Source organism: Geotrypetes seraphini, chromosome 4 (assembly GCF_902459505.1).
Source record: "Geotrypetes seraphini chromosome 4, aGeoSer1.1, whole genome shotgun sequence".
Classification (NCBI taxonomy): domain Eukaryota; kingdom Metazoa; phylum Chordata; class Amphibia; order Gymnophiona; family Dermophiidae; genus Geotrypetes; species Geotrypetes seraphini.
The window spans coordinates 148627055-148646694 of NC_047087.1; the positions used below are offsets into that span (position 1 = coordinate 148627055).

At 43.3% G+C, this 19640-nt stretch overlaps 1 protein-coding gene across 2 annotated transcripts in view; it reads left to right on the forward strand.

Annotated features, from left to right (window-relative positions):
* The window catches only part of AMFR (autocrine motility factor receptor), a 705232-nt gene that overhangs the window by 89393 nt on the left and 596199 nt on the right, over nt 1-19640 (forward strand). For both annotated transcript variants that reach the window (XM_033940583.1, XM_033940582.1), the window contains 2 exons: nt 7600-7764; nt 8586-8738. In XM_033940583.1, the coding sequence (XP_033796474.1) occupies nt 7600-7764; nt 8586-8738 (318 nt within the window). The remainder of the gene's footprint in view (nt 1-7599; nt 7765-8585; nt 8739-19640) is intronic.

The following is a 19640-nucleotide window of genomic DNA, read 5'->3' on the forward strand; positions in this document are numbered from 1 at the left end:
TATTCTGCCGGTCCATAGCTGTAAAAAGGTTGAAAAACACTGCTCTACATTATGGACCTGGTGAGTTTCTCTGGCCGCATCTATGTAGCAGTTTCACTTTCACAGCGGCTGTCTTATCAGTCTTCATGTATTCCTACGAGCCTAGGCTCTCTGAGTTTTCTTCATGTGGAGGCTTTGTTCACTTAATCTTTTCACCCTGCTCTCAGACTTTGTTTTCTTTTGAAAGTCTATGTGGGATCTTAGGCAGTCCTTCGTGTTTTCTCCTGCTAATTCTCCTTGAAGGGTTCTCTTCAGTTACTGGTTGTTCTCTTAATTGTCAAGGCCACTCGATGACTGTGTTTTTTTCTGAATTTCAGACCTTGTGGCTCTGCTTCCTGATTTTCCGGGCAGCTGCTACAGGCTCCAATTTATACGGCTTTCAAGCTGTGTTTTTCAACTGTTCTCCTTACCAGTTTTGGTTTTCTTCCTCCCAGATTATTCAGGGGGTGTCTGATTCTGCTGGCCACATCTACTCAATTACAGGGCCACCTTGTTTTTCCATTTTTTTGAACATCCGGTTTTTTACCCGGTTGTTTTTTCCCTGAGAAATGGTTCAAATGTTTTTATCTCATTTTCTTTAGCTTTGTTTCTTTGGGGTTCTTCTTGACTCCACTCTTCTGAGTATGTTTCTTTTTTCAGATTGTTTTCAATCTTACACATGTTGTTTCTTTTGAACAACAGGCATTCTCCTGTTTCTGTTATTCCACGGGTCGGACTACGTTCTTGTACTCCTCAGTGGTCTTTTGTTTTCCAGTGGTACCAGGCGAGGGCTTGTCTCTCAAAGCTTGTATATCTTTGATCTCCTCTAGTCTCTATGGGGGTTCCCTTTTCTATTTGTTACCTAATTTCTGCTTGGGGGGTTGATATGGCCATTCTACAGCCTCAGGGTCTTTCGACTGCCAGGCATTGGATTTTTCCAATTTTTTTCCAAAATTTTTTCTAATGATATTTTTAGTACCTCCATGATTTTCATCATCTACTCTGTCCTTAAGTCCTCCTTCCTTGCACAGTCAATTCAGGAGTTTTATACTACATGTAATTGAGCAAGGAGTCTAAGGCTCTCTCCTGTTATGTCAGGAGGCCCTGTTTTTGTGCCCTTTGAGGCACTTGGCCATCTGCTATTCATGGGGAGCTGAATTTTCTAGCAGCTAATTTCAGCAGGATTCTTTAATCCTTTTACTCCAGGATTTTCCTTCGTCTGGCAATGGTTATTTTTCTCCTAGATTGGGCGAGCATATTTTTCTGTGCATTTCCTTCGCTTTTTCTCCTGTTGAGCTTTTTCATCAAGCTCATAAGAGCTGTTTCCACCATGCTCATGGTGACCCAGTTAATATGGGTTCTTCCTTCTTCGTCCACTCAAATTTTGGGAGCCCTTTTTCTTCTTATTTTCCTGCTCGGTTCACTCCGATTCAGGAATCTTTGATTTCTTCCAATCTTCATTGTTTTTTTTCTTTGGGCTGCGTCCGTTTCATTTACATCTTTCTTAGCCCGTTTTTTGCCAGGACACCAGCTACTCGCCCTTGTTGATATCAAAAGTGGTTTCATTTTCTTTCCTGGTGTCTTTTTTTCTCTGCCTGTTTCCACCTTCCTAACCGGTGGTATTTTTTTCTTTGTTTGTTTCTAGTCTCGAGTCTGTAGCTCTTAGATTTCTTTTTAATGCTATTGCATTTTTTTCCTTGATCTGTCAAGGAGCAATCTCTTTCTGATTTTTTTTTTCCTCTGGTTCCCAGGCTCATGACAGGGGTTTTTCCATGTGTGTAACCACACCTCATTCCTTCTTCTGTCATCTGGACTATTCCTGTGATTCTTTCCTAGTTGTTAATGCTACCATTTGTAACAATGGCGTCAGCTCCACTTGAATTTATTACCTGGAAAATGGTCTTTCCTTATGTCTCTCACCTCTTCCAGGGGGATCAATGTGAGTTTCATGCCCTGCTAGCAGCTTCATCCTTATCAGTCTTTCATCAAGCCAAGGTGATTCTGTGTTTATGTCCACAGTTCTTCTGTCTGTGTTGTTTCCTACACCTCGTTTTTCCTACAAGGCTCCTGGCTTTATATGTTTTGTCCTATAAGCGTTTTTTGTTGTGTGTGTTTTGTTTTTTTTGTCCTCCTTGTTACGTAGGTCGGAGCCACAGTGATTTTACCCCTACCTTTTCTTTTGATTCAACTCAGTTTGGATATCCTCTATTCATGAGAACAATTTTCACTTGACTGATTACGTCTCTCTCTTTCTTCTTTACTCAGACTGGTCTGGCATGGGGATATCGTGTCTCAGTCCCTAAGTTCGAGTTCTGTCAGCTTTTGTTGTTTTTCATTATAGTTACATTACTGAGGAACTCTGTACAGCTGCCACCTGATCCTCAGTTCATTCCTTCACTTCTCACTATTGTCTGGTTTTTTCTCCAGATGAGATGGGCACTTCGGCCATTATGTTTATCAATTGTATTTCTTTGGCCAAGTCTCCCACCATCACATCTCTGTTAGCTTGGAGGTCACCCATCAGTGAGAATATGCTGCCTACTTGTCCTGGGATAAAGCACACTTACTTACCTTAACAGTTGTTATCCAGGGACAGCAGGCAGATATTCTCACAACCCACCCACCTCCCCGGGTTGGCTTCTTAGCTGGCTTATCTTAACTGAGGGACCGCGCGCCTACGTCGGGTGGGAAGGCACTCGCGCATGCACGGTGTGGGCGTCAAGAACTTTTTCAAGTTCTTGAAGTGTCTGTACCGGGGCTCCGTCGGCGACGTCACCCATCAGTGAGAATATCTGCCTGCTGTCCCTGGATAACACCTGTTACGGTAAGTAATTGTGCTTTCTGGTCAGTGAGATGTGCCTTGGACCTCCGGGCTCTGTCTTGAAGATCGCCTTTCCTGAGGATCTCAGAGACAGAGATATCTCTCCGCACAGTTCCTTTGTTTCTGCCGAAGGTAGTATCTGCTATCTATGTTAATCAGGAAGTTCATTTGCTGGTTCTAAAATAAATGGGTTCTACTGGTTTTATGGGTTCTATAAAATGGGACCGTATTTTGCAGAAATTGGATGCCTGCAAAGTTCTTCTGCACTATATAGAAGTCACAAATGTGGTGCTCTTCTCTGACCACCTTCTTGTGCTCACTTATTTTTCTGAACGGGGTGCTTCCGATTCCAAGGTCACTATTCGCAGATGGATCCATGGGGCCATTTTGTCAGCCTACTCTCATTCTGGTAAACATGCTCCTGTTTCTGTTAAGGCACATTTGCCCAAGAGTATGGTCTCCTTGTGGGCTGAGGCTATGGTGATCTCCCCTGAGGAGATTTGTTGAGCAGCTCCTTAGTCCACTCTGCTCACGTTTACCAAATTTTACAAAGTGGATGTGGTGGCAAGACAGGACTCTGCTTTTGAGTCCTTGGTCTTGAGGGTCAGCGCTGTCAGCCCACCCTAGCCTTTTGGGACTGCTTTTGTATGTCCCACTTGTCTAGAATGTCTCACCTATTGCACTGGAAAGAGATTATGTCCTTACCTTGATAATATCTTTTCCAGTAGATAGGTGAGACATTCTAGACTCCTGCACTGTTCTTATTGCCCCTTCCTATGGTCACATTCTGCTTATGCTTCTCCAAGTTTGCTTCTTGGATGCTGGTTAGCCCTTTGAGACCTTGAAGTATTCTGTATATATGTCCCAGGTACATGCAGGGGTAATCATTCTTTTCTTTTTTTTTTTTTTTTCTTTCTTTTAATAATTTATATTCCACATATCCTACAACTCTATGCAGATTACAAATTATTCAGGTACTCGATCATTACTCCCTAACTGTCCCAGCAGGCTCCCACTATATCTGATGTACTTGGGGCAGTGGGGATTAAGTGACTTGCCCAGGGTCACAAGGAGCAGTGTGGGATTTGAACCCACAACCTCAGGGTTCCGAGGCTGTAGCTCTAACCACAGTGGAGTGCCGCAGGGCTCGATCTTGGGTCCGATACTATTTAATATCTTTGTACGAGACCTGCCGCAGGGACTTCGAGGTAAAATTACATTATTTGCCGATGACGCTAAGCTATGGAACGTTGTGGACAGCGCAACCGTGCCCGACGCTATGAGGCAGGACTTACTTTAACTGGAACAATGGTCTAATACTTGGCAACTGAGTTTTAATGCCAAAAAGTGTAAAGTTATGCACCTTGGTAGCGGTAACCCCTGCAGAACATACAACTGAATGGTGAAAACTTAACAAGAACTGCACCAACAAGAAATCCCGCAGAATTCAGCTGTTCTCCTTCCCTTCGCTAAAGCTTTGTCAACTCAAAAGATTCCTAGATAAAACCCTCGCCTTCCAAGCAGCCAAGATGAACCCATGGCTAGCCCAAATGATACTCGAGGCCCCCATCTACCTCGACTTCAGAAAATCACTCAAAACCTACCTTTTCAGCAAACAAGACCCTTAACCGACCCTTCAGATAATCTCAGGGCCCCTTACCCGGCTCTTCTCCTCCTTCACGATAGCTCCTATCTCCCCCTGCTTCCTCTACCCACTTCCTTCTTCATCTACCAAGTCTGGCCAAATCTGTTGTAAATCCGATAAATTTGTTGTAATTCTTCCCTCTTCATCTGCCAAGTTTGGCTAAATTTGTTGTAAATTTTCCTTTTTCATCTGCCAAGTTTGGCTAAATTTGTTGTAAATCCGATAAATTTGTTGTAAATCTACATGTCTATGCGGATCCTAATCTAATTAATGTAAACCGCCTAGAACTCGCTGGGTATGGCAGTATATAAGAATAAAAATTATTATTATTATTATTATTACCTGGGTGTAATAACATAAGAACATAAGCAGTGCCTCTACCGGGTCAGACCATAGGTCCATCCTGTCCAGCAGTCCGCTCTCGCGGTGGCCCAAACAGGTCACGACCTGTCTGAATAACCAGAAGGGGCCCCCTTGCCACCTTGGTTTCCCATCGAAGTCCTATCTTCCCATCGAAGTCACTAATCATTAGTGAAGATATGAAAACTGCCAATCAAGTGGAGATAGCTTCAGCCAAGGCTAGACAAATGTTGAGTTGCATCTGAAGAAGTTTTGTCAGCCGAAAGCCTGAAGTTATAATGCCGTTGTACAGGTCCATGGTGAGACCTCATCTGGAGTACTGTGTTCTGTTTTGGAGGCCACATTATCAAAAGGATGTGAAGAGAATGGAATCAGTTCAGCGAATGGCCACTAAGATGGTCTCAGGACTCAAGGATCTCCCATATAAAGAACGTCTAAGTAGGCTGCAGTTATATTCTCTCGAAGAATGCAGGGAGAAGGGAGACATGATAGAGACATTCAAATATCTTACAGGCCGTACTGAGATGGAAGAAGATATCTTTTTCCCTACGGGTCCCACGGCAACAAGAGGGCATCCGCTCAAACTCAAGGGTGGGAGACTTCATGGTGACATCAGGAAATACTTCTTCACCGAAAGGGTGGTTGATCGCTGGAATGGTCTTCCACGTCAGGTAGTCGAGGCCAGAAATGTGCTCGACTTCAAGGAACGATGGGATAAACATGTGGGTTCGCTCCGGGGAAATGTTTAGGGGGAGGGTTCTTTTAGAGGGAGGGTTCTTTGAGTGGGCAGACTTGTTGGGCCGACGGCCCTTTTCTGCCATCATACTCTATGTTTTCTTGGATGCCTTTGTTGGCTTTGGCTGTTTGTTGTTCTAATGTTTTCCTTTTGAGCAGAACAGTTGATTCTTGGGAAAGTTCCCATTGGTGACCCTACTTCACATACTGTTGATGGTGCTCCCAGTGAAGTAGAGGAGAGTCATAGAAGAAATCCAGAGTGGATTTCTTCTGCATATTGCATGTGGTCATTGGGAGATAACCCACTAGTGCTGCCTGATTCGCCGATTAGAATTGGATCTGTTGTCTGAGAAAATTGGACTCATCGATTCAGCAACCAAACCCTCCCCCCTCCCCTTTCCCGGTGAGACCCGACATACCTCCAAGGCCTCCTAAAGCAGCCACAGTGGTGGATGTTCAGCAGTGGCATCACTCTGAACGGACTGCTCTGGGTCCTTCTCTCTGCTCCATCGTCAGGGACGGGGCAGAGGGAAGCCCTAGCGGAGCAGGCTGTGAGTAGCCCATTCAAAGCGATGCTGCTGATGACTGCCACTGCTGCTGCCACTTCTGCTTTAGGAGGCCTCAGAGACATGTTAGATTTCACGGTGGGAGAGTCGATGGGGTGCTCCTGCACAGGGTGATGGAAGGGAGAGATAGAAAACTACTGCACAGGGGGGTTGGAGGGATGGAAAGCTGCTTACACAGGGGAATGGGTGGGAGGAAGGAAAGATGCTATACTTGGGGGTTGAGGGGAGGGGAGAAAGAGATAATGGTTACTGCAGCTGGGCAGACTAGATGTGCCATTTGGCCTTTATCTGCCATCATGTTTCTATGTTTCTATGAAGGGAGAGAAGAGGTAGAATGGGGGAATCCTGCATATAGTGGAGAGGAGGGAGAAATGTTGGACATAGGATGGAGGGCAGGGAGAGATAGAATTGTTGCACATGATAATGGAGGGAAAGAAGGAATAGATGCTGCATGGAGGGGAGTAGAGAGGTTTGACGCAGGGAGGGAGAGAGGGAGATGGTAGACCGTGAGAAGGAAACACATGTTGGATATGGCAGTGGAAGGTAGGAAAAAAAAATTTTTCTATTTTGTAATTACAATATGTCAGATTTGAAATGTGCATCCTGCCAGAGCTGGTGTTAACGAGTGTGAGCTAGGATCTAATAGAGAGGAAAAGACTTTATTTATTTTGTTTACACCACAGTGTTGGCGTGGGGTTGGAGATGGAAAGGCTACAAAATAAATCCGCCAGAATGTTTGAAAAACAAACAAACCAAAAACCCCAAACAAATGCTCGATTGGACAGGAACAGTGAATCTAAAAATCGATTCAATAGGCCAAATCGAATCAAAATTTTTTTCCCTGAATCGGGCAGCACTATAACCCAATTGTTTAAAATGTCTCACCGATCTACTGGAAAAGATATTATCAAGGTAAGGACATAATCTCTTTTTATTACAGGTTTGAAATTGGAGCATGATGTCAATTTCAGTCACTTATCTATGCTGCTTCACCTATTCTTTGTACATTTGATTTGAAACTAATTCTAAGTTATTTGAATATAGGGGCTTCTAATTTACATTTTTGTTAGAACCGATTTTTTTCTGATTTGTTGTGTTCTGCAGTAAATATTTGTTGCATAATTCAATAATATCTGCTTCTCGTCTGTGGTGTTTGGATGTCTTATGCAGGAATACACTGCATTATAAAAAGATTTTGTGACCTGCAGGTTTGTGCTATACATGTAGCACTATCTCTGGTCCTTTTTTTCTGCATAGTGGGTTCCACTTTGCAGCCATTTTTGTTCTTCGCATTTTTCTATATCATAGCTTTTTCTGTATCATAGCTCAACCAACTTACTGCTTTAAAACCGCTCTGGTTAAGTTGATTGATACACAGAAAATATCTGCCTTACTTGAGGGTTCTGAGCTCTGTTCAGGTACTTTTTAAGTAACTATTTGTTTTACTCCCTTAGCATTTGAAGGACAAATTTTGGAATTTCATCTTCTACAAGTTTATTTTTATTTTTGGCGTGTTGAATGTTCAGACTGTAGAAGAAGTTGTGATGTGGTGTCTCTGGTTTGCTGGACTTGTTTTCTTACATCTTATGGTTCAGTTATGCAAAGATCGATTTGAATACGTAAGTACTGAACCTCATTTTTCATTTATTTTAGTGAATAATAGTCAAATAGTAAAAGGAGTAAAAAGTTTGTGAAGAACACTGAAGCTCTGATTAGGTTTCCTTAAATACCCAAGGCAGCTGGCTTAATCCCTTGGTAAAATACCATTTGAATAACATTGCAATATGATTGTCCTAATGTTTTAGTGGTACTTCAAGTCTATTTGTACTGGCTTTGAATACAGGATTGTATTTTCCCTCTTTCTGTATTCATCCTATAAAGAGAGTATGAAAAATATCAGTTTGTCTTAGCAGTATCAGGTTTGTTGGGGGATATGTACATGATGGAGTAGAGGAGTAACCTGTTGGCTGGAACAGCAGGTTAAGAACCAGAAAAGCCATTTTTTGTCCTTGGGCAATCATTTAACCCTCCATTGTCTCAAGTATAAAAATACATATTGTTCCTGAATGTTATTAACCTTGAACTATTGAAAATGTGAGTTCCACTCCCTATCCCTAGGGGCTGTGAACCCTAACTCTAAGCATCCCTGGCTGACCTAGGGAATGGAAGAAGGTTTGGATTTAGCTCGCATCTTTTTTCAGTAGTAGCTCAAGAGTAGAACTCCTCCGTTTCAGGAAGTGGAATAATAAACTTTAACTGGAAACCTTTTGTATGCCAGTAGATAGCACTCCCCTAAGCTATTGGGCGGACCCACTGGATTTCGTTTTAACCATGGACTTGTTCTGAAAAAGTTTTGTCTGGGAGAAGAATTTGAGTGTAGCAAAGTGTTATAGTATCCAAATTCAGCCATCGACTTTAAATTTTAAATTGTGTATTACAGCTGTCATTTTCTCCTACCACTCCATTGAGCAACCATAGTAGAGTCCTGGCTTTACTGATTACAATGTTACTGACCTGTTGTGGATTAGCTGTAATCTGTGCAGTTACTGGCTATACCCATGGAATACACACTCTGGCTTTTATGGCAGCTGAGGTAAGGAGTGGGTTTTCTTTTTCTATTTATGCATGTTAAAATGTTTTTCTCTTTGGGAAATGATTAGTATGTTGAAGAAATATCTCATAAAAAAGGATAAATGGCATTTTAGTTAAGTATTTGACAGTAAAGCTTCCACTTAATTTGGCTTTCCATGGTAAAGGTAAGTAGAATTATTACTATTTGTTTGTATTCCATGACCTCCAGTCATTATCATGTCTGATTGGCCTCAATCTTTTGCTGCATCTGGTTTTTCATAAGACCCAGTGGGTTCCAGAAACCCACAGAAACTAATTTAAATTTTATTTCTCAAAAACATATGTAGCATAAAACAAAATTAATAATTATGTTTAGGCCTGGTGTTTGCTCCTTAAATCTGACTAAAGGTATTTTAGATACAGTATTAATTATTTAGGAATTCTTATACAAAGCTGAGCTATCAATTTATGCACGGCATATGCATCAAAGCCCATTCAATTCCTATGGGCTTCATTGCATTTGTTGCACGGGAATCACTAGCACGGCTTGGTAAAAGGAGCCTTTAATGTTTAAACTTCTTATTAAATAATATAAATAAGTGACCATAGTTGAAACAAATGGCAGCAGGCCATAGGAACTAGCTTTTCAAAATGATTAGGGGTGCTCAACTTGGCACAAGTTACCAAATCTATATCAAGGAAATTAAAGCATGATGGGTTGTGAATATAACTGGTTAGGCTGTCCTTAAATGAAGTGGTGCTACAGAGGACTTGTAGGTAAACGAAATGCTAGGGGAAGTGTAGGGTCATGAAATAGTAAACTGTTGTTTAAAATATTGCTCTGGCCTACATAGCTGAAGAAAGTTTACAATCTATTGACTTCATCTGCCTAAAATGTATGTCCCTACCTTACCACATTGTAAGCTGAATAGATAAGAGTTTGAGCCATGATGTACCCTGCCCTTCTGTACATTTAACTGTAAGAGTTAGATAAGTGTCCTGCTAGTGACCTGCTAGTGTGAGCTTAGAACCAATGAGTGTTAAGAAAAGTAAATCCGCCAGAGTGAAAAGCTTTTTCTAAAATTCAGTTGTATAGCCAGAAAAATGAATAAATATCTCTGTAACTTCCTGGTTTCGGCACTTCTGAGCCAGCTTGGAGCTCAGGGGTCCAGCATGCATGCTGTGAATAAAACTTGTACTTTCTTCACGCCTCTGACTTTGTGTGTCCAAGTGACCTTTCATTTGGCTTCCGAACAGGGACTTGAAGGTCTCTTGACCACTGGTTACTCAATTGGTCACTTGTTTCTGGTCCTATGGCTGATGTGTCTGCTTAGCCGGCTGCCTTCCTTTTGGGGGATTGGCAGACCTCAGGACGTTGGACCGCTTCAACTGACTTATCTAGTCTCAGTTTAAAGTACAAGAATCTGTATCAGTTTAATTCTGTCCTGGAGTGGCCACTATCTGGTAAGTGGGGATTGATCATCCCTATCCTGTCTCTCGTCTCCTGCCTAGTAAGCCACTTGATCTGTCGCTGAAAAGTTGTGGGAAAGGATTCTAGGAACTGTTATTTTCTGGTTGAGTAACTGAACTGGAATCTGTTGTGTTTTGTGTGTTTGAGAGTGTCTGAGACGTCCTTGAGGACGAAGCGAGTATGGACCTGTTAGTACTGCGTTTCCCTAGTCCAGAGATGGGCAGGGCCAGGAATTCAGGGAAGTGTTTTTGGCCTCCATTGCACAATGGGGGGGATGTCTGTCTACCTGTGGGGATCCCTTGGATGTCTGTCTACCTGTGGGGATCCCTTGATATGTTAGCTAATTTTAAAAAAGGAATTTGTCTCTGATTACACTTAACAAATCAACCCTCATTTGTCTGTGCCAGTTAGAATGGTCGATATTTGGTGTGGGCTGGCCCCCTCTGGCTCCCTGGAAGTTTTTATGCATTCGTTTGCTGTCGGTTCCTCTTCCAGTCAGCCTATTTTGCATTCCAATGGGAAAACCCTTCACCGTCCTTGCTTCAGACCTTGCCAATTTCTTCCCTTCATCTGATTCCCGGGTTCTTTATGAGTTCTGTCCGTCCAAATGTATTAGTGAAGTTTAAACTGTCAGTTGTTTAAAGCAGGAGAGGGGAGTACCCCTCCTCCTCCTTTTGTGATAAGGGCCATGAAGTAAGCAACTCTCTCTCCTTTGTGAAATTCTGTAGGAAGGGGGAGTAAGTCTCTACTGAGACCCATGTTGATTGTAAAAACAAAAAAAGAAAAAATTGAACAATGTTTAAACTTGTGAGTACAGTAAAACCTTGGTTTGGGAGCATAATTTGTTCCAGAAGCATGCTTGTAGTCCAGGGCACTCGTGTACAAAAATATACATACTTGTATTGCAAGCCCTTGCTCGTTTGGAACAGTCACTGCATTCCTGCAGCGTCATATAGAGAGGAACCATTGGCTCAGTTGTGAAAATGTGATGCTTCTATACTGTATGTACGTGTATTGCAAGACGTTGCTAGTATAGCAAGTTAAAATTTAATCATTGCTTGTCTTATAGAACACTTGCAAACCAAGTTATTTGCAATCCAAAGTTTTACTGTATATTCCAATCTTTATTTTGTATTTCTGTTTATAAAAATGTAAGTTTAGGTATAACAATGTAATTTTTAGGAATGCTTTTGTATTGAAGTAAATATTTTTGCCAGTCAGCTGATAGTGAAGGGACTGCTGCTTTAGAGAGCGCTTGTGTCAGACTACCTTGCTTAGTGGGTGGATCCAGAACTGCATTTTACTTAATTTTTACAAGTCAGCTCTTTGGGGTAGGAACCTGATATAGAATAGGGATTGAGAACAATTCTTATGTGTTAGTAGACATCTTAAGTTCAATTATTTTGAACCTTCTCTAATCTTTTGTAAACCACATAGCACTTCACGGTATTGCGGTATATAAACTGTTATTATTATTATTTATCTGAGTCTTTCAGATAGTGGGTCTGCCTTTTAAATTTTCCTGTGGCCATATTTACATTGATTTCAAGTATGCCTTCCTTGTGTCACCTACCTTGGCTTTCAAATCTCCCAGGGTACCAGGTCTCTTCTTACACCCATCTGGATCCCTGATTTCTCTACTATTGCCCACCCTCTGTATGATGCCTCCAAAACTTCTGACTCAGGCCCCTGCCTTCTGGCCCTTCTGCCCAAGCAGCTGAGCTGTATGCCCTCACTTCTGCCCTGCGCCACTCTGCCTCTCAGTCTTGCAATATATATACTGACTCCAAATATGCTTTCTTTACCTTGCATTCCTATAGGGCCATCTGGAAACATTGAGGTTTCATTACAGCCTCCGGCCGCCTGATCCATCATGCTCCCCTCATTCTTGACCTTCTTGAGGTCGTACAACTACCCTCACGTGTTTCTGTTATGCACTGCCATGCTTACAGATGCGTGACGGACCTTGTCTCTCGTGGCAATGCCCTTGCCGACTGCACAGCCCGAGCTGCCAGTCTCTGCCCCCTCCTTCAGCTCCTCTGTATACCATCATTCCTTTTCTGGACTCCCTTACACCCCAATACGCTTCTCAGGAACAGACTTGGGCATGCACTATTTTGGGCCAGTCTGTCCTGAAAGGGGGGTGGATACAAAATGCGCCAATTCAAGTGCCAATCTAGACCCACACACTGATACTTCAAACGCAAGCACAGCGGGTACCCTCATATTCATTCCTCAACACCTGGCCCTCACGATTGTCAAAAGATGCCATGATCTGGCACAATCTGGAGAACCCGCTATGAAAATTGACTCTCAAGAGACATTTCTTTATCAATCACCTTGATCAGCTAGTCCGGAATATGGTCCGACAGTGTGTTGTCGGTTCTAGAATAAAATTCCCAATCAGATGACTGCCACCTCTTGGATACCAACCTATTGGAACATATCCGATGCAGGTTCTGTCTGTAGACTTTACCCACATGCCCATTTCCCGTTCCCTTAGTCACTTCCTAGTCTTCACAGATACCCTGACTAGATGGGTCAAAGCCTTCCTTACTTGCACTGAACGCGCCAGAGACGTAACCAAACACCTCCTGAATAATTCCGTGCTTTGGTCTCCCTGTTTCTATAAGCAGTGATAATGGCCCTGCTTTCATTGCCGATGTTGTCCAACAAATTGCTCAGGCCCTCCAAATTGAATAGAAATTATATGTTGCTTACTATCCTGAGAGCTCTGGTCAGGTCGAAAGAATAAACAGAACTCTTAAGACCCTTCTCACAAAATGAATTGAAGAAACTAATCTGTCCTGCTGTCTTCTGTTCTTTTTCAGATTAGAAGCATCCCATCTAAGCCCCTTTTGAGCTCATGTTCGGCCGGCAACCACCCATTATGAATCCAGACCCTAGTTCCTTTGCTACTCTGGGATCAGATATCCTCCAGAGTCAGGTCCAATCTTTAGCTAAAGCCCTTCAAGAGCTCCATAAATGGGTCCTGGAAAGGGCCCCATTACCGATAGCTACACAAGTCCATGGGTATGTCCCTGGAAATACAGTATGGCTAAAACTTGGAAGTCAGACCCCTTGAAACCTAGGTGGATAGGTCCTTTTACTGTCCTAATTTCTTCTCTTACATTTGTCAAGGTGTCCGGACATGAAACTTGGTTCCACTACAATACGGATCTTCAGCTAAAGCTTTCTAAGACCTCAAAAATTCTGAATATTTACCACTGTACTTAGCAGGTGTTCTGAATATAATTCTTTATAAGTGTTTGAGTTTAATTGACTGCCTGTGGTTCACCACTGCCTTTAGCAAGTGTCTTGAGTATAACTGTTTGAAGTTTTCTAAGTTGTGCCTGAAAGAAAAATGAGCTTCCTATGTTAGTATATATCTATCTGATATTTGTGTTGCCCTTACTTATGCTTCTTTCTTCTGTATTTCTTTCCTATTGTATTTAACAAGTGCAGCCCCTTTTGCCTGATGTTTGTTTGCATGAAGGAGTTAAGTACAGAAAGTGTCAAACATCAGAGAGTATTTTCTGTTTCCAACCTACTGGTGATGAAGTTTAAAAGTGGACGGAAATCTGCATTTATAATGTTGAGGGTCCACTTATCAATTAGACTCTTATTGTAGACCCCACTCGCCTGGTGTCTTTGTATTGTGATACATGTGTGCTATTTGATGTTTCTCAAGATCATGGTACTACCCCTAATACAGTGTTGTGTGGCTCCCTAGATTGACAGCGTTATTATACCAAATGTGCTAAGTATATAGGTCTGTATAACCTGATGCCTTTAAGAACTGCCCCTATGAGGAAACCTTCACTAATGGTGGAGCCTGTCCTTTATGAGAAAGTGTCTCGTGGGCTACATACAATAACCCACACAAATATCCCCCTAATACCCCCTCTGCCTCCCTTACTTTAGATCCTAGCTCCGGCCCCTTGTGTACTACAGGCTACTGTAATCCCATGGTTTTCACTCTCACTGACCCACATAACTGGAATGCCAATGTCCAAGTCCAGAAGGCCAGAGACCGCATGGTATTGTATATTGATGGTAAAAGGTGAGACCCAGGTACTGTTGTATATGTCCGAATTGTATCCTGCTCATATGCTCCTGTCTATCACTCTGTTGTGTTTCCCCAGTTTTATGAAAGTAGATACTGATATCCTGTAATCACTAGAAATCTGTTTATACAGTTTGCTGAAACTATAGGTCAGAATCTTAATGTTAGCAATTATTTTGTATGAGGAGGGACTGGTATGGGAGAACAGTGGCTATGGGAGGCAATGCAGCTGGACATGTTTAAACCTGACTTTACAGACCCTCACTTTTACGTCAGGTCCACGACCTTCAAGATGGGCCTTGCGAACCTCCATTGTTGCTTCCCACTGTCTTCAGCGCCCTTCAGACACTGCTTAATGGAACTTCCTATGAATGATGGTCAGCTCCTGATATTTGATATTGGCTCTGTGATCTGTTTGCCTACTCTTGGTTGCCAGCAAATTGGACTGGTACATGTGTACTTTGCATGATCCGCCCCAGCTTCTTCCTGTTACCGCTGGCCGATGGTGAACACCTGAGAGCCCCTGTATTCAACACCAGGGGTCGCCAAAAGCAGTCTACTTCCACCAATTCCCTTAAAATAGGTGAATGGGGTAATGACTGTCCTGCAGAATGGATCATTGCTGCTTATGGACCTGCCACATGGACCGAAGATGGCACCTGGGGCTATCGGACCCCAATCTATATGCTGAACTGCATTATTTGTCTATAAGCTGTACTCGAACTGATAACCAATGAGACCTCCCGAGCTTTGAGTACCATTGGCAGAGCGAATGCTAAAATGCGCACTGCTATTTATCAGAATCGTCTAGCTTTGGACTATTTACTAGCTGCTGTGCCTGTGGTAAATTCAACCTCTCCAACTGCTGCCTTGAACTTGAGTAAAGTGATTGAGAACGATGTGGATCGTATCACCAAACTGGCTCATGTTCCTGACCAGACTTGGCGTGACCTTACTGCAGACTGGATCTCTGGTACCTTCAGCTCCTGGTTGCCCTCTGGTTCAGCACTGAAGATCATCTTGCTGGTTGCCGCCCTGTCTTCTCTGCTCTTTTGCTGCCTGCCCTGTGTGGTCCCCATAGTCATAAAGCTGCTCCACTGAACTATGGACTCTGCTGTCAAACGTTCCACTGCTGCATTGGCCCTCTCCCAGTATCGTCCCTTACCCACTGGAAACCCCGACTTTCCTGACCCCTAACTTTATTTTGTCAGGCTTGGCTCCTTAGGTACGCCAGCCTGAAAGGGGGGAATGTAGGGTCATGAAATAGTAAACTGTTGTTTAAAATATTGCTCTGGCCTACATAGCTGAAGAAAGTTTACAATCTATTGACTTCATCTGCCTAAAATGTATGTCCCTACCTTACCACATTGTAAGCTGAATAGATAAGAGTTTGAGCCATGATGTACCCTGCCCTTCTGTACATTTAACTGTAAGAGTTAGATAAGTGTCCTGCTAGTGACCTGCTAGTGTGAGCTTAGAACCAATGAGTGTTAAGAAAAGTAACACGTGAAAAGCTTTTTCTAAAATTCAGTTGTATAGCCAGAAAAATGAATAAATATCTCTGTAACTTCCTGGTTTCGGCACTTCTGAGCCAGCTTGGAGCTCAGGGGTCCAGCATGCATGCTGTGAATAAAACTTGTACTTTCTTCATGCCTCTGACTTTGTGTGTCCAAGTGACCTTTCAGAAGCACTGCAAGTCCCACCAGTCTCTCTTCCTTCTCAATTTATTGCCACAGTTTATCATCCACCTTCTATACCACGCATTTATCATCCACCTTCTATACCACGCATTCACACTATATCTTCCAATCCACTCTGGCCCATTTATATACAACTCAAATTTCTCCTCCTGTCAGCCAGTCCTCAATAGTCTCTCTCTGCTATCTAACCTGGCACACCATATACTTTCTTTTCTCTCAGATCATCTTCACTTCTTTCTCAGTCCATTCCTGTCTTAATATCTTTCTCCTCCTCTCATATTATTCTGTTTTTCCCTCTCTTCTTTCTTCAAGTATAGTTTGACTTTTGTTTTAGAGTAGGATGCTTAATCACCTTCCATTCTAAACTTCTCTGCTTTCTATTTCTTCTTGTCCTGACTTACCTTGCCCTCTACTAATTTCTCCCTCATTAGTTTCCCCCTCAGTCCACCTTAGTCAGTGCTCTTCCCCCTACACCTAGGTTCACCCATCCCTCATAAATCTCCTTGTACAATCCCTCTGGAGACTGAACTCATGTGATCTTGCATCCTCTTTAGCCTCGGCTGCAGGGCTAATAACTTGTTCCCTCCCCTCTAGGCTATCTGCTTGGTAGCTTCCTGTTATGCTCAGTTTGTTCCTGCAGCCTCGCATGGGTGAAATCAATTTCTTCTGCTCGTGATTTGTGTTCAATTCCTAGTCTTTATTTGATTTGTTTTGTGGGTTTGCCCAAGTGCTGCTGATCAACTCTGTGGGAGTGATCCTTCAGTGGGAGATCACAGACATTTTAAATTTTGTCTGCTTCTGAAGGGTTCTCTGTAAGCTTAAACTGCAGTAATCCCTCTGGACAGCCTACAGATTGGATCGGGTCTCTGGGATCGGGAGCCATCTCTCCCCTGGTTTGTCTGCAAAGTGGTAGAGCGCAGGCTGCTGCAGTTCGGTGGAGGTACCGGACCGGACCGCGTGTCTTCCCTAATGTCCCTGAGGGGTCCAGAGGGTCGTGATCTATGGTGACAGGGAAGGTGAGATGGTCAGAAGACCTGAAAAATCCAGCTTAATCAGTTCCTGAGGTACTGATCTCCTTGCTTGTACTCTGTATTGCAGGCTGCCATAAACTTTCATTGCAGCACATGTCTCTGTGGTGTCTGTGAGTCACAGAGTTTGGTGATTTTGGGGTTTTTTGGGTAAAATCGCTGTTTTTTGTAGTTCCCTGTGTTCTTCCCAGGCAGTTTTAGGGAAAAATTGGCACCCGTGGCCATCTTGGATTTTCTTTAAAGTTTTCAAAAGTATATTTTTTGGACTTAGAAGCATTGTTTTTGCTCCAAACTTCACAGATGGCCACCTCAAGACAGGATGGTATGGATTCATGCCATAAATGCGGCAGACTGCTGATGGATTCACAGCGTGCATCACATGTGCTGCGGCCCGCAAGGGGCGTGAACCGTGTGTGGATTCCATACTATCCTCCTCCGGAGAGGACCTGCTTTCCTCTGATTCCGCCGGAGACGCAATTCCAGTGTCCAGGATGTCAAAATTGGATGAGGAAGGCACTTTTGCGAAACGCAAGCGCAGTTCTGAGGGAAAAGTCTCGTAAGTCTTCTAAATATTCCAAATCTCTGTCCTGCGGATTGGCTCTTGCCTCCGGTGACTATTTTCCACTGGAATTTGTGGATATGATGCATCTGGCTTTCATGAGAAGAAATGCCTGTCTCTCCCTCTCAGACTCCGGGGTGGCAGTCTGTTCAGCCCTTGGATTCCAGCGTGTCCATTTGCTCCCTTGCTGGTCCACCTGAAAGCAAACGGCAGCCCCCGCCATTGCCTTGGTACCCGTGTCCATTTCTATGTCGTTGCTGTCGCATGGCTCTTCGGCAGGGTTAGCTGATGTAGTTAACTTAGTGAATCTAGGGGATTCCCTCTCACATACGATCCAACCCAACAAGAACAAAAAGCAAAGAACCACCTCTCATACAAACGCCACCTACATAACAGCAATGGCAACCAGCACAGCTAGGCCCACTCTGGTCTTCTTACTGTTGTCCCTGCTCCTAACAAACTGAAAAATAGCAGGTTACCACATACTGCCTATCCCAACAGTGACATCAGCTTACAGACAAATCCAACCACCCAGGAAACCCCTCCTCCCAAGAAATCTGATATCCTGCCCATCGGCTACCCACGAAAGCATTCCCCCCATTTGGGGAAAAAGGCCACCTCCAAAGCCCAAAACAACAACTCAAAAACCTTGGACACTTCCTAGAAACCTCTTCCATCCAAAAATTATCTCCACTCCTCACATAAAATTCACCTCATTAGCCTGTGCATACATGAACATAAGATCAATTAGCCCAAAGGCAGACCTAATCAAGGACTGGATATCCAAAGAACAATTAGGTTGCCTCTCCCTAGCAGAAACCTGGCTAACCTCTGACTCAGACACAAGCATAACCAAATTTTGCCCTAAAGGATACAAACTAGAGTTAGTCTGTCGACAAAACAAGCGAGGGGGAGGACTGGCTATACTAGTAAAAAACAACCTCAACCTAAAAGTCCTGGATAAACGCTCCTCCCCCCACCTGGACCTTCTAGCCTGCCAACACACTCACAGGTACCTTGACCAGCCTTCTTTGCTACATTACACCAGGCAAATGGAATACCGCCAAACACGAACTCGAAGATTTCGTCTTCCAGAACTCTCTAAACTCAACACACAACTTACTCCTTGGAGACATCAATCTACACCTAGAAGACCACACCTCAAAACAAGTCGAAGGTCTACTCTCATACCTCAATGCCCAAATCCTTAACCCCCAATCCACGCATGAAAAAGGCCACCAACTGGATATTGCAGCATACACAACTCAAAACTCCCACACACCAGACATCCACATCTCCAATGGTACCTGGCATTTCTCCCTCTGGTCAGATCACTACAAGTATACCTTCAACATCAATTGGGCACAAAGCAATAACAAACCTGAACCCCCACAAAACCTCCTTCCAAAACTCGCCAAAAAATCAAAGCAACAACATTCTGGGACAAAATAGACCCCGCAATAGGCTCCACAGATCCTAAAGAATTTATATCCTACTGGCGCACCTTAAGCGAAACAACACTGAATGTACTAGCTCCATTAAAGCCCAAAAACAGAATTTGCAGGCCATCCGACAAATGGTTCGACAACTACAACTAAAAAGGCACTGCAGACAATTTGAAAGAGCCTGGAAAAAGCAGAACCATGTACAAACCAAAGTCGAGTGGAGAAATCTAATCAAACAGTACAAGATCAAACTTAATGAAAAACGGAAAGCCTACCACTCCAAACTAGTTGGCACCGAAGCCCCAGACACTAAAATGCTGTTCAAACTAGTAAAAAACCTCACTGACACCAAGCCTCTCTTAGCCACTCAAGGAAACCATCCTCCAACAGCCTCCCAGTTAGCTGACCACTACAAAAGCAAGATCACCTCAATCAGATCCACCTTCAACAACTCATCAGCCTACCTCGACGAGATTATAACAAAACCTACAACAGAAGAACCCATTGCAGCCGACAGGGCCTGGACCACCTTCCCTCTAGTTCAATGGACTGATATGAACCGTCTATACAAAAAATACAGCTACCCCTAAATTCAGAGCCAACCTCATGCAATGGATTCAAACCACACTCACGGAAGGTCAATTCCCACTTGAAC